The 14,243-nt window shown below is 33.7% G+C and overlaps 1 protein-coding gene across 3 annotated transcripts in view; it reads right to left on the bottom strand.

Annotated features, from left to right (window-relative positions):
• The window catches only part of STRN3 (striatin 3), a 115,312-nt gene that overhangs the window by 10,594 nt on the left and 90,475 nt on the right, over nt 1-14,243 (bottom strand). For all 3 annotated transcript variants that reach the window (XM_041758279.1, XM_041758278.1, XM_041758280.1), the window contains 6 exons: nt 8,758-8,891; nt 7,219-7,394; nt 6,986-7,033; nt 6,566-6,687; nt 2,536-2,703; nt 1,026-1,166 (listed from right to left, as the gene is read on the bottom strand). In XM_041758279.1, the coding sequence (XP_041614213.1) occupies nt 1,026-1,166; nt 2,536-2,703; nt 6,566-6,687; nt 6,986-7,033; nt 7,219-7,394; nt 8,758-8,891 (789 nt within the window). The remainder of the gene's footprint in view (nt 1-1,025; nt 1,167-2,535; nt 2,704-6,565; nt 6,688-6,985; nt 7,034-7,218; nt 7,395-8,757; nt 8,892-14,243) is intronic.

Here is a 14,243-nt window from a genome sequence, read left to right as displayed (position 1 = left end):
CTAGCTATTAAGTGGAGAAGGAAGAATTAGAGAATCATTTTTCAACAGAATTAATGGATGTGGGTAATGATCATCAAGACTTTACGTAAGAAAATGATAAACCAGACAATATTTACTCCTGATAAAAGCTCACAAGTTACTATAATGTAGTCTTACCAAAAACTTAAAAACTTTATGAAGACAAAAACATTAAACCCAAATATGAATAAGTCTCTAGATCTATAACCTGTTTACAGGAAATAAAATGAAAAGAGAAAGCACATTAAAATGATACCACAAGGATGCAACCAGCAAAAACCAAGCTGTAGAAACCTACAAGGCAAATGATCCAATTTCTTCAATAAAAAAATGCAAGGGAAATAAAAGAGATAAAGAAGAAACTAGAGAGACACTATCAACCAATTACAATACATAGGCCTTATTCGGAACCTTATTTAAATAAACTGTAAAACATATACCACATTCTATACTTACAACATTGGCCATTCATACAAAATTATTGGAAATGGATGTTACTTTCCTCAGGCTTATATTATTTTCTCTACTTTCATATGTATTTCCATTAAAACCTTTTTTAAAAGATTGATTGAGAGAGAGAGAGAGAGAGAGAGCGCGTGTGCATAAGTGGGTGGAGGGAAAGAAGAAAGGGAGAAACAGACTCCCCACTGAGCAGAGAGCCCTACTCAGGGCTTGATCTCAAGTCTCTGGGATCATGACCTGAAAGGCAGATGCTTAACCGACTAAGCCACCCAGGCGCCCCTGTATTTCCACTAAAACTTTAAAATTATTTCCTCTACTTTCACATTTATATTGCTCTACTCTCTCTGATTCCCTAAACTCTCCAAGCTTTTAAGCATAATTTGAGAAAACTGCAAAAATAATGTAAAGGAATACAACTATAACGCAGTTGAAGTTGTATCATAAATTCATCATAAATTCAAAGAATCAAAATGTAAAACTTAAAAGATCACCCTCTATTGTGTAATAATCCTTTTTAAGTTTCAAAGAAACCTATGAAAACTTACCAGAATCTATCTGTGATGAAAGCATCACCAATGATTGTGATGTTTCTAAGTCATAAATTACTGTACTACCAGTGTTGAAAGAGGTCACCATATGAGCTGGATCACAGCCTATAAAGTCAACCGATGTAGGTATTCCATGCTCTGAAAAGAAGCCCGAAGAGATTCAATATAAAAACAATTTAGAAATCCCTGTTTGCTAATAAGAAAAAGGAACTCAAGTGTTTTTGAAATAATGTTCATAATGAAAAAGAGCAATTATGTTAGGGTAGTGAGATATAATAGGCAACTTCCGTTCAATTACTTTTAGTTGTTATAATATTCTATTTAACAGTAGAAGGAAATATAGTTGGAGATCTCAAAGTTATGAGGAGGTATGTACAGAAGTCATTTGTTCTTTTATGCATTTCTTCTAAGAAAAAAAATCTAGGTGAGTCTTCTGGCTGACTTGCCATATTTATTTTTTACTGTAAAATGATAAATTAGCATTTTCACATCACTTTCTTGGGAGATTGCACTGGTTTGAGACTTATAGCCATATCAAGTAGCTCACACTAGTTGAATTTTTAGATCTCTGAAAATAAAGCTTGGAGTCTGGAATCTACCGATGCAGTACTATCCTACCATGCCCTGAGCAGCGATTTGTCTTCAATAGATTAAATTCAATTAGCCAGATCACGCACAATGAGGTGAAATCCAAAGTGTCAAATGATTAATTATCCAGATGAAGTAAAAGCAACAAATATCTAAATACATTTTTACCTCAAAAGTTTGAGTAATTGAAAAATTAGCATTATCACTAAGGTATCTAAGAGATCTTACAAAAAGTAAACATATACTATTTATCTAAAATGCTTTAAGACAAAAAAAAAATAAATAAAAATAAAATGCTTTAAGACAAAACATAATTTCTAATAAAAAGAAAAGGTCTGGTTTTTAAAAATAACTTAAAAATGACTCAGAAAACCTAATGCCAGCACATACACATATATAAATAAAAGTTATCACAAAGCAAACTGCTTAAAGCTTTCTTTAACAGGAAAAGATATGAAATTCTACATGTAACTCAGTTTGTACTTCCTACTTAGGGGTGCTGATTCAATGATTATAAGTCTAGACTTCTCATTCAGTGTGCTCATATGTATTAGGTATGCTTAAGACTGTGATCCCTTCAGTCTTTGAGTGTAGCCACCCAGAGCAAGTGGAGAGCCTCATGTTATTCCTATGAGCAGCCTCATTTGTCTACTTCACGATTACAAAGTTTTATTTTTTAAACAGGACATGTCCTGGAAAAAGTCAAATAGCACTGAGCTAGGATACACTTGCTTATACGAAATGACTTGCTTATAAGAAATGCTAAGAGTAAAAAGATTATCATGACAAGCTTTATGAAATTCTTTCAACGTGTCTCTTGGAGTAGCAAAGAAACAGTAATCATCTGCTTTGTCCTTTCTGTCTTCCAAATTCTAAAAAAATTAGCATTTTTTTTTTTTATAGGGCAAAATTTACTTACCCTTGTCTCCATTGTAAGTGCAAATACATGGCAATTTTTCTTGTGGATTCCATAACCTAACAGTGCCATCTGCTGAACAAGACAGTAATTGATTTTTTATGCCACTATAAGCAAGACCCCAGACAGCATCTGTATGTGCAACTAAAGTGCCAGCTAGAACATTTGGCTCTGGGAAGAAACAACAAACAAACACAAATTAGCTAAAAGAAGTTGGAAAAAAATGTTTTGGATAAAGATAACTCACCATATAATTAAGTATAAAGACTATCCATAATGGTCATAAGAAGAACTGAAGTGGTCATCTTTAAATTGTGGAATTATGGGTTATCTTTTATCCCCACCATAATTCTTTCCTGTATTCTTGGAATTTTCTATAAAGAACATACACTTTCAAAAAACAGCTTTAATGAGATATAATTCTCGTATCACATAATTCACCAATTTAAAGTGTATAATTCGAGGGGGCACCTGGGTGGCTCAGTTGCCCAATGCCTAGCTTTGGCTCCGGTTATGATCTCAGGGGCCTGGAATCAAGCCCCATGTTGGGCTCCACAGCAGGGAGTCTGCTTGTCCTTCTCCCTGTGCCCCTGTCTGCCCCCACTCTTGCTCACCCTCTTTCTCTCTCAAATAAATAAAATCTTAAAAAAAAGAAAGTGTACAATTCAATGGCTTTTATTATACAATCGATTTTAGGACATTTCCATCACTTATTAGCCATTCCCACCCCCCACTGCCCAATTCTTCCTGCTTTTCTGCAGCCCACATAACCACTAATCTACTTTGTTTCTCTAAGTTTGTCTATTCTGGACATTTCATACAACTGGCCTTTTGTGACTGGCATAATGTTTCCAAGGTTCATCCATGTTATAGCATGTCTCTCAGTACATGAGAGACATGCTATAACATTCTTTTTTTTTTTTTTAAGAATTTCTTCTAAATGCCAAATAATATCCATTGAATAGATATACTACATTTTACGTATCCATTTACCATTTGATGGACATGGTGGCTAATATTAACACTGTGCACCATCTGGCCTACAATCCTGTTCCTCTAGAAAATTCCGACTTTCCACAATTATTTCTTATTATCTCCAGAATTTTCAGTTTCCAACTTCCCTTCTCCAGAATGATTTATCTCTGATTATCTATTTCACTGAGAAAATACAGCAATGAAATGAAGAACCCCTCTCCTGTCTTTCCTCCACTCAATCTACTTACTAGTGTCTAGAGCCACCTTACTCCTTGCTTCCAGATAGAAGTAAGAACTGTCTACTTTCTTCTCAAATGATAATTCTATCAGGTAAATTCTGGATTCCGTTCAACCTACTAACTTGCTTTCATGTTTATAGTTTCCCTACTATACAATAATTCTCCTTCTCTTTAGGATCATTACCACAGCAAACAAATATGCTCTAGAATCAACTGACTCAAATAAAAACCTTGTATCACCCTTCCAACAGATAGCAGAAGAGCATATGGAGTAAAATGCTTTTTTACCTTTCATTCACTCTCTAAATCAGTGTAACATGGTTTCTCATAGCATCACTACACCAAAATAACTCTTTTTTTCCACCAAAATAACTCTTGCTAAAATCACCAATGACAAACTTTCTTCTATCAAGTTTAATAAAATTTTTCTTTTCTTTTTTTCTTTTTTAGATTATTTATTTGAGAGAGTGAGAAAACAAAAGAGTAAGCATAGAGGAAGAGGGAGAGGCAGACTCCCTGCTGAGGAGAGCCTGATATGGGGCTTGATCTCAGGACCCTGTGATCATGACCTGAGCCAAAGGCAGACACTTAACCGACTGAACCATTCAGGTTCCCCAAATTTTTCTTTCTTTGAACATTTTTTTCTTGGTTATTCTCATCACATTGCTTTTCATCCAGAGTGTGCCTTGAAAAGTTGTCCACAGGTCCCTTCACCCTCTGCTCTGATCTTAGTCCCAGCATCCAAGCTCTCGCTAAGACCCAGGTGACCTATTTGTCATATATATATATAAAAAAAAGGAACTTTGCTATCTATCTTCATATTTGACCTCTTAGCAAAATATGAAAGTGCAGATTGCTACCTTGTTCTCAAAATGTTTTTTTCTTTTGGTATGCTTCCATGATCCCACATTTTCCTGTACCTCCTCCTTCCTCACAGGCCACTCGTTCTCAGTTTTCTTTTTTTGTAAGATTTTATTTACTTATTCGTGAGAGGCACACACACACACACAGAGAGAGAGAGAGAGAGAGAGAGAGGGGCAGAGACACAGGCAGAGGAAGAAGCAGGCTCCACGCAAGGAGTCTGATAGGGAACTCGATCCCAGGACTCCAGGATTATGCCCTGGGCCGAAGGCAGGTGCTCAACCGCTGAGCCACCTTGGTCTCTCTCCTTCTCAGTTTCCTTTGCTGGCTCTCCTGCTCTAGTCACTCTCCCAATGTCAGAGTTCCTCCGTACTTGCCTTCCCTTTGTGCCCTGCACAACATACCTTCCCCTGTGTTATACAATCCATTCTCCTATCTTGATTATTAACTACTTGATAGTAGTAACCTGAACATGACTGAAATCTAAAGCCATCATCTTTAATCTTTTCACACCTGTTCTGCCCCCATTTCAATATGCTACCATTATATACCAACTGCTCATGTCAAAAAATACAGAAGTGGTGATAAAAATGTCCTGAATTAGACAGTGGTGATGGATGCACAGTCCTGTGAATATAGTAAAAACTACTGAACTGTATACTTAAAAAAGGTGAATTTTGTCATGTGAATTATATCTTAATAAAGCGGTTTTAAAAAGTAACAAAATTAAGAATCACTTACCCATCACTTTGTCCACTCAATCACTATCCACTTTATCACCAGATTCTGCCTATCCTATCTACTTCCCAATGCATCCCAAATCCATTTCTCTCCCAACCACTCTGCTACCAACTGCTTCACTGTCCTCATGACCATGGAAACATCACCCTTCACCTAGTCTACTAGACCCCTACACTACAACTTTACATTGTAACATTATATTAGTATTCCTTTCTTCACTTTTCCCACCCCAATCTATTCTCCTTACAATAACCAGTCACCTTTCATTTTTATTTATTTATTTATTTATTTTTTTACCAGAGTCACCTTTTAAAATCCATCTTTACTGGTCACCTCCTGGCTTAAAACTCTTTATTAAAAGCTTCCTTTTTTTAATAATTTACTTATTTATTTATCTATTTATTTATCTGAGAGAGAGAGAGGGAGAGAGCGTGTGAGCGAGCGAGCAGGAGGAACAGAGGGAGAAAGAATCTTAAGCAGACTCTGTGCTGAGTGCAGAGATTGTCCCAGGCTCAGTCCCACGACACTGAGATCATAACCTGAGCCAAAACCAAGAGTCGGACACTCAAATGACTGAGCCACCAGGAACCCCTGAAGGTTTCCTTTCATCCTTTAGATTTTGTCTTAATGTCACTGTTTTGGACTATATCTAAAGAGACTCTCTTTCATATTACTTTTATCTTCATACTGTTTATTACAATTTCTAACCACAGACTCCACTCCCTAGTTTTTAATGTCTGTCTTTTCCATTAGACTGATTCTTATTTCCTGATGTACAGCCTAACACTATACCTGACAAATTTAGGCACCAAGTGTGTCTTAAATAAAAAGACCAAAGAGCTCCTGAATTTATGTAAATGAACCATTAAGTAGACCACTGTTTATTCAACCATTCTCCTATTTGTTTCTACTCTTTTCTGCTAAATATTTTAAGCTTAAAAAATTGTTCCTTGTATTAAATTTTATTCTCCTCTTTAAATAGTACTAAAATTAATTAATGTTCTAATTAATATCATTTTGTTATTTTTGGACACAAAGTACCAATTCACAGGCTTAAATATTCCATGCCACAATACTGCTTAATTTTTATCTTTAATAAAGCAAATTAATAATAAATGAAAAACTAAGCAAGGAGACTAATACATTTTTAAACAACCTTATAATAATATTTTGTTAGCTCCATTCACTTAAAAAAGTATTTTAAACCTTTCACTTACCATATGTATCATATGGATCCACATTAGGGCTAGGCATATTCCACCACTGGATGGTTGCATCAATACCACCACTAAAACACTGTTCTCCATTAGAACTAATAGCTAATGACAAAACAGGACCACTATTACAGGAAAAGAGGGAAAAAATTACTTATAAAGCCTATGAAGAAACTCATTATCTGTATCTCCCCAACCTCTAAATTTATGTTGTTTCTAAAAACTGTTTAAAAATAATAAACATGTAAATTTGAACAGCACTGATTATACTCTCACTAATACAATTACTAATCAAATGAAGTATTACTCAACTAATGTCTTTTCTAATATAAAAAAATATGAGAAAATTATAAGGTCTGAGGATTAATAATAATTAACAATAACTATAGTTGTTAATTTAAGTATAGATTCAATAAAACTTACATGTGGGCCCTAAATGTGTAGATAGGCTCTACATCTAAAGAGGCACTCCTAAAAGAGGAGAAAAGAAAAGTGGGGGAGGAAAAGGTAATTACATAACTGTAAATCACTGGCTGACATTCAAGAATCATTAAGTAAGATCAAATGAATGCATACAAAAAAATAGAACCATAAAGAATAATAGTTATGAGTAAATTTGGAAGGAAAACAAGACAGGCTAGTATGAAAATACTTGCTTTTTGGCAGGAACTGTTTTTTGCAAGTTCCAAAGTTTCAGAGTATGGTCCTCAGAGGCAGTAACCAGCACAGGTTCTACAGGATGAAAAGCTAATGCCCGTACTCCATCGAAATGGCTACGTAGTGTATACTTGGGGTTCCATGTCTTTCGAAAGGCATCTTTATTGGCAGGCAACTAAAAAGAAAGAGTGCAATATTTAGTGGTAAAAGTAGTAAACTGATAGGCATGTGGAGTTTTGTGTGTTTTGGTGTGTTTAAAATATATATATTTAACTGCTTTGCTAAAATGTCCAGTGGAAATTTAATGTACCTTAAAAACTTTATAACAGATCTTTATCATTTAACAAATGATACTAAGAAGAATAACTTCAAATTAGCTTTCAAATACCTAGATCAAATGAAGAGTTCCTTAAACTGTTTTACCTAATCATCAGGCTAAACCCAAAGGTCCTATTAAACGTTAGATGAGAGCAACAAAAACTACCATGCTGCAATGCTTTACATGAAAACAATAAGATTATATAAATGACTACCAAAAATCCAAGAGAACATTATTAATACAGTTGCCATTTAGCAAATTAGCATGTGAAATTTTTAAAGGAAGCAAATTAAGGTACTTTCCAAAAGTCTGAACTAAAGACACTTTAAGAATATTGTCATCCTATTTTCATTATTATTGCTGATATTGGTAAGAGGTTAATCTTTTTACCTTCATTTCTCCATCTGTAAAGATAGGCTGTGAAACCACTTCTAAAGTAGTCAAAAGTCTACTAGAATTTAGTTGTTCATATGCTTTGAAAATATTAATGAGAATAATCCAGCCCATCAAGGCTGATGTCTCTAAAAAGCATGCTAATATAGGTATAACATAAGTATAAAATGTAGAAAAAAATGAATGTTATAAAAGGGGAAAATTTGCTGAAAAACAGTAAATTCATTTAGACAAAATCTAAACAAGTATAGTTAACTCTCAATTGAGTGTTCATTGTCTATAAAAAATTTAATCCAAGACTAGTTTCACCTCCAAACACTATTCTTCCCATCCAATCTCCATTCTCTCTCCTATCCCTCAAATGAAGGACTAAGTGAGTATTCAGGAAATGGCAAGCTAACTTTAATATTACCCTTAAAATAATAAAAGTTCAAAAATAAAACATAATTTTTAAGAAGTATCCTGAAGGCAAGTGACTCAGGTTATCTATTTTTCTCTTGTTGACACCAAAATATGGCTTAATTTGAGTAGATAATTGAGAGTTGACTACTCAAGATAGATATTTATCAACCAATATTATAAGGTAATCAATCATCCCAAACTTCTAGCTAATCCACCACAATACCTAAGAAAAATTTAAACACCACAAAGTAGTTACAAAAGAAAAACTACATGTCACTTCAAATCAACATATTGACACACTTAAACTTATCTTTTCCATGCACCTTGACATTAATTCTGTTTTATAAGTGTTTCCAAAAAAAAAAAAAAAAATAAGGAGCCTTCTATTAAATCATTAAAAAATTAAAAATAAAACTGCACTTACATCATAACTATAGTCTGCATCATTTGTTACCGTCAAGTCTGCAAGGTCTCCAAGGCCCAGTACACTTAACAAAACATCATCAGAACCCATAATAAATGACTTGCCTCCTCCAGATGGAAACGTTATTGGTTCAGCTATAAAGAACAAAACCGCTTCTTAAATGCTGAAAAATCATACAGTACAAGACAATATTGTGGGGGAAATGTAAGCACTTAACAGTTACAATATTAATATAATTAATTTTTATTTTCCCACTTCCCTCCTATTTCTTCCACTCAAGAAATCCTATTACTGAGCAGTAATAAACAAATGTTTACTTGCTTATTTACAAACTGCAACATAATCTTCCACAAATCAAATATGCACTAAATATATTATTTCAGCATGGGAGGGGGGCAGTTACAATATTAATATAATTAATTTTTATTTTCCCACTTCCCTCCTATTTCTTCCACTCAAGAAATCCTATTACTGAGCAGTAATAAACAAATGTTTACTTGCTTATTTACAAACTGCAACATAATCTTCCACAAATCAAATATGCACTAAATATATTATTTCAGCATGGGAGGGGGGGAGCCACAAAAGGTTTTTGTCTATTTAAAACACTTATCACTTTGGTACAATTAGAACTATAGTATTTTTTTAATATTATAGGTTAAGTCCTTTTGCTCTATATTGTATTTGCTTGTGACTGCTAGGTATTCTAGGCCCTGATAAAAATTAATGTAAACATTCCAATGTAAATGGTTTCGAGTTTATTGAAATAAGCCTTAAATTGCTCAGATTACTCCAATAACAACAATGTTCTAGGAAAAGTGCAGTTCTACAACCAAAAATGTCAGCTTCCTTCCTGGAAAAGGTTAATCCATGTAATGTTTAAAATGCTTTCCAGTTTTCAAGCTCTATGATTTATTATTTTAACTTGCCTTTTATTTACCATGACACTTCTAAAATAACTACTCTACATTGACTATACAACCTTCAATTAAATTTGTCACTTTGGCCAATTAAAGTCAAACTTTGCCATAATCAGAACTATACTATTATATATTTTGCTGCAAGTTATAGTACAAGCAATAATTCTCAGTATTATCGCATATATGCTTTGAAAGCAAAATTTTAATCTGATGATAAAAGTAGTACACAGGTCATTGCAATACAAAACAACTCAACATACCAAAAACATTTAAAATTCATGAGCAAATTTAAAAGGGAAACATAAAAACTCAAGCTAATTTTGAAAAGTTCCTACAAAAAAAATGATATAAACCTAATATACTACAAAAAGACATAACAGATGTAATAAAATGTGTCAGTCATCACTAATACTACTGAAAATAAGTAAATAAGTATATAAGACACAAGTCAACTTCTCCTAAATGTATACTATCGCAAAAGGAAACTTCGTCTTTATTTAAAGTATCTTATTTTATTATTCATCAAAGTAAGCTATATAGTTTGACTCAGAGTCCTCAATGACACTGCTAAAATAAGTTGTGAATCAGCAAGCAACCTAGAGTATCAGACAGAAAATATACACGTATATGCTAGCAGGATTTAATCTTTTAAGGATTATGCTTATTAAATCTAAATCTATAGAATTGATCCTTCCTACCAATATCTAGTAAGCAGTTATTGGTGATACCAGAAGCTAAAAAAACTGTAAAATAGTTTAAAGTTATGTTTAAGAATAATTACATAAAATTCATTAGGTAATATTTTCTCAAAGCATTTTTAGCTAGTACAAGGACAAATTTTTCTTTTAATCTCATAATTTGTAAATCAAGTTAGAACAAACTGCCACAATTCCTCCCACTCACAATTACACATTAACACAGATCTTGATAAAAGCCCAATAAATTACTTTTAACACAATAACAAATTATTTTGCATTATAATATAGTGATTTGCAGAAATATTTCTTTTCTTTTTCTTTTTTTTTTTTTTTTTATTTATGATAGTCACAGAGAGAGAGACAGAGAGAGAGACAGAGAGAGAGACAGAGAGAGAGAGGCAGAGACACAGGCAGAGGGAGAAGCAGGCTCCATGCACCGGGAACCCGACATGGGATTCGATCCCGAGTCTCCAGGATTGCGCCCTGGGCCAAAGGCAGGCGCCAAACCGCTGCGCCACCCAGGGATCCTGCAGAAATATTTCTGATCAGCTTTTGCTAAACTTAAGGGCATGTGAAGGGAAGTGCCTGTATAATATTAACTACTTTTAACCATTTCTAATTAAGCATATTACTACATTTCTCCATCTCTCCTATATACATATACTTATTTATATATAGTAAGCTATACTGCTCACTCAGTATTTATTATATACCTATGTGAAAAAAAGTATTTTATGCTGTATTTCTCCTTTCCATAATCACCCATCACTGGGGCATACAGTAATCACAGTAAATATTCAATTTATTTTTCCCTGTATTTTTGCAGAGAGAATTAATTTCTATTCCATAAATTAATTTTATTTATATTAACTACCTGCAGCAAATGACTGCATAAACATAAAAAAAATCATTAGTAGTTTTTAATAAAGAAAATTATATTTTTTATTGGATAAAACCTAAGAGATTTCATCAAGCAATTCAAGAATGCTATTACTGTATTATCATTTCTTTTTTTTTGAAATCTTAGGGTCTACAAAATGGGATCATAGAGCAAGGCTGTTTTTTTACTTCTCTAACTAATGCTCCTCTTTCTTTCTATGGACACAACTAAGGAAACCTATAGTTCCCATATCAAACTAACTCTTCCTTCTTCAATTTTATGAAACCTAAAGAACACAGATGATTTCACTAATGTCAATGGTGATATGGTAATATCTTAAATCTTTATTAAAAATACTGGTTGATAGGACACCTGGATGGCTCTGCGGTTGAACATCTGCCTTTGGCTCAGGGCATGATCCCAGGATCGAGTCCCACATCAGGCTCCCTGCGAGGAGCCTGCTTCTCCCTCTGCCTATGTCTCTGCCTCTCTCTCTTTGTGTCTCTCATGAATAAATAAATAAATCTTTAAAAAAAAATAGTCTGGTTAAAAACAGACTTTTCTTTATAAAATGTATAGAAAACAAAGTTGGAAACTGCCACTGAAATAAGAGATTGTGAACTCTAATGTTCCCTTCTTAGCTCTAGGTCAAAGCTGAATTTGTATCTTTTTAAGTAACAAACACTAACTGAAGATTTACCCTTTAAAAAGTATAATGAAGCTCATGTTCATTGGCCTCCTCCTCCTTCTATTATTAAGCAACAGTTAGATCACTGACTTAAATTTTTTCTTTAGAAAGTACACATACATGGGGTGCCTAGGTGGCTGGCAGTTGAGTGTCCAATTCTTGGTTTTTGCTCAAGTCATGATCTCATGGGTCCTGGGAGGGAGGCCCATGTCGGGCTCCATGCTCAGCAGGGATCTGCTTTCCCTTTGTTCCTCCCCCCACTCGTACACTCTTCCCCCACAAAATAAATATATCTTTAACAAATAAAAAGTTTTTAAAAATTAAGTACACATAACACTCTCAGAGCTCTAAACTGATTTTTGTGTAGTATGGGCCCTCACTGGCTTTATCCATAGGTCAACAGTTTAATGCATTTAAAAGGGTCTCTGTTTCTACTACTATGCTTTAATTTGTAAAATCTACAGTTTACATCTATGTTAACTACAAAAACTTTAGCAAGCTTTCTAAGTATTATTTGGTAAAACAGATTAAACGCTAAAGAAGCTAAGCCACTACTAAATGCCTAAAATAATGGAGTTGGTATGTGAATTTTAGGAAAAAACCTCCTAAAATAAAACAGGAAAATAGGTTAATAGTGGAAAAGAGATCTGGAGGAATCAACAGACTATTTAACTATTCCTGTTGTTTTTCATGTTTAATATATTTTGTCTTGGTTTTATTATTTTAGTGATTTTTACTTCAAATTTTGGTACAGATTATGATGAATACATGAAGAGATGACTGTAAGGGAAAATTGCAAAAGTTAATTTAACCGTAACTGTCAAATGTGCTACTTGATAACTCTTTAAAAAGAAAGTATTCAAAAACACTTAACTGAGGCATCAAAAAAATTCTCTTACATAGCAAAAGCAGAAATAACAATGAAATAGTCTATACATCAAATTCTTAGATACTGAATTATCTTATATATACTCCTATATTATAATAAACCTTTGGTAAGAATTCAGTCTCAATACTTAGAACTATAATTATCTAAATCTAGAATTAGAAGTTATTCAAGAATATCTACACATCTTCAGCTAAAATCAATTTTGGTAAAAATGCCTAAGTAGTATTTTTATTTCCTACACATTTCTAGTTTAGGTACATTAGAAAATTATCAAGTAGTATATACTTGGTACCAAGTCAAGGAATAATTCTGTTCCTTCATTCTAAAATAATTAAATTAAAAAAAAATTAAAAAAAAAATAAAAAAATAAAATAATTAAATTAAGCCTTTGTTCCATATATTTTTTAGAAATTACATGTAAAGTTCGAAGTATAATGTCTGGCATCTAGCTGTCTATTTAGTGTTTAGTGGTAGTTATTATCAGACACTAAATGCAAGCAGTATGACACAATGACTAAATAGTTTCCCATATGTATTAAAGTCTTTATTTATTTATTTATTTAAGATTTTATTCATTTATTCATGAGAGACAGAGAGAGAGAGAGAGAGAGAGAGAGAGAGACAGGCAGAGGAAGAAGCAGGCTCCATGCAGGGAGCCCGACGTGGGACTTGATCCCATGACTCCAGAATCACACCCTGTGCCGGAAGCAGGCGCTAAACCACTGAGCCACCCAGGGATCCCCTAAAGTCCTTTTTTAAATTACTGTTTTCCTGCTATTAGATCTGTAAGCTAAAGTTAGATTTCAGAAAGGTACTCTGAATTGACCTATGGTAGAAACAATTCCACTTAACATTAAAAACAAAAATAAAATATGTAGACATAAAAGCCCCAAATTCCAAAATCCCTAAGACAATTATATCAAGAGCTTACCCAAACCGTCTCTCTAAATATCATATAAAGCTAATCTTTAGCATGTTAAAATAGCAAATTTACAATATTAAGGAGACGTGATTTTGTAATTAATGTCTTCTGCAGTATAAGTAAACACAGTACCTAAATTTTGTACCTTCCTCTGCCCTTGCCTTGCACCTTCATAATCAGTCATTTTAGCAGAGGCTGACCTAGACTGATTAGAAGGGGTGGGTGCCTGGGTGGCTCAACTGGCTAAGCATCCACTCTTGATTTTGCTCAGGTTGTGAGATCGAGCCACACACATATGGAACCCGCTTAAAATTCTCTCTATCTCTTCTCCCACTCCTCATTTAAAAAAAAAAAAAAATCCTGAAGGGATGAGGAGCAATTTATCATCTCTCAGATAGCTATGATGTCACCGAGTTTTGTCCTGTTGACCCCTGTAAATTAATGCCAGCAGTAGAGGTTCATTCCACCTGACTTGCTAACAGCCTTTAA

This window comes from Vulpes lagopus, chromosome 6 (assembly GCF_018345385.1).
Source record: "Vulpes lagopus strain Blue_001 chromosome 6, ASM1834538v1, whole genome shotgun sequence".
Lineage (NCBI taxonomy): Eukaryota > Metazoa > Chordata > Mammalia > Carnivora > Canidae > Vulpes > Vulpes lagopus.
This window is presented reverse-complemented; position numbering and strand designations above follow the sequence as displayed.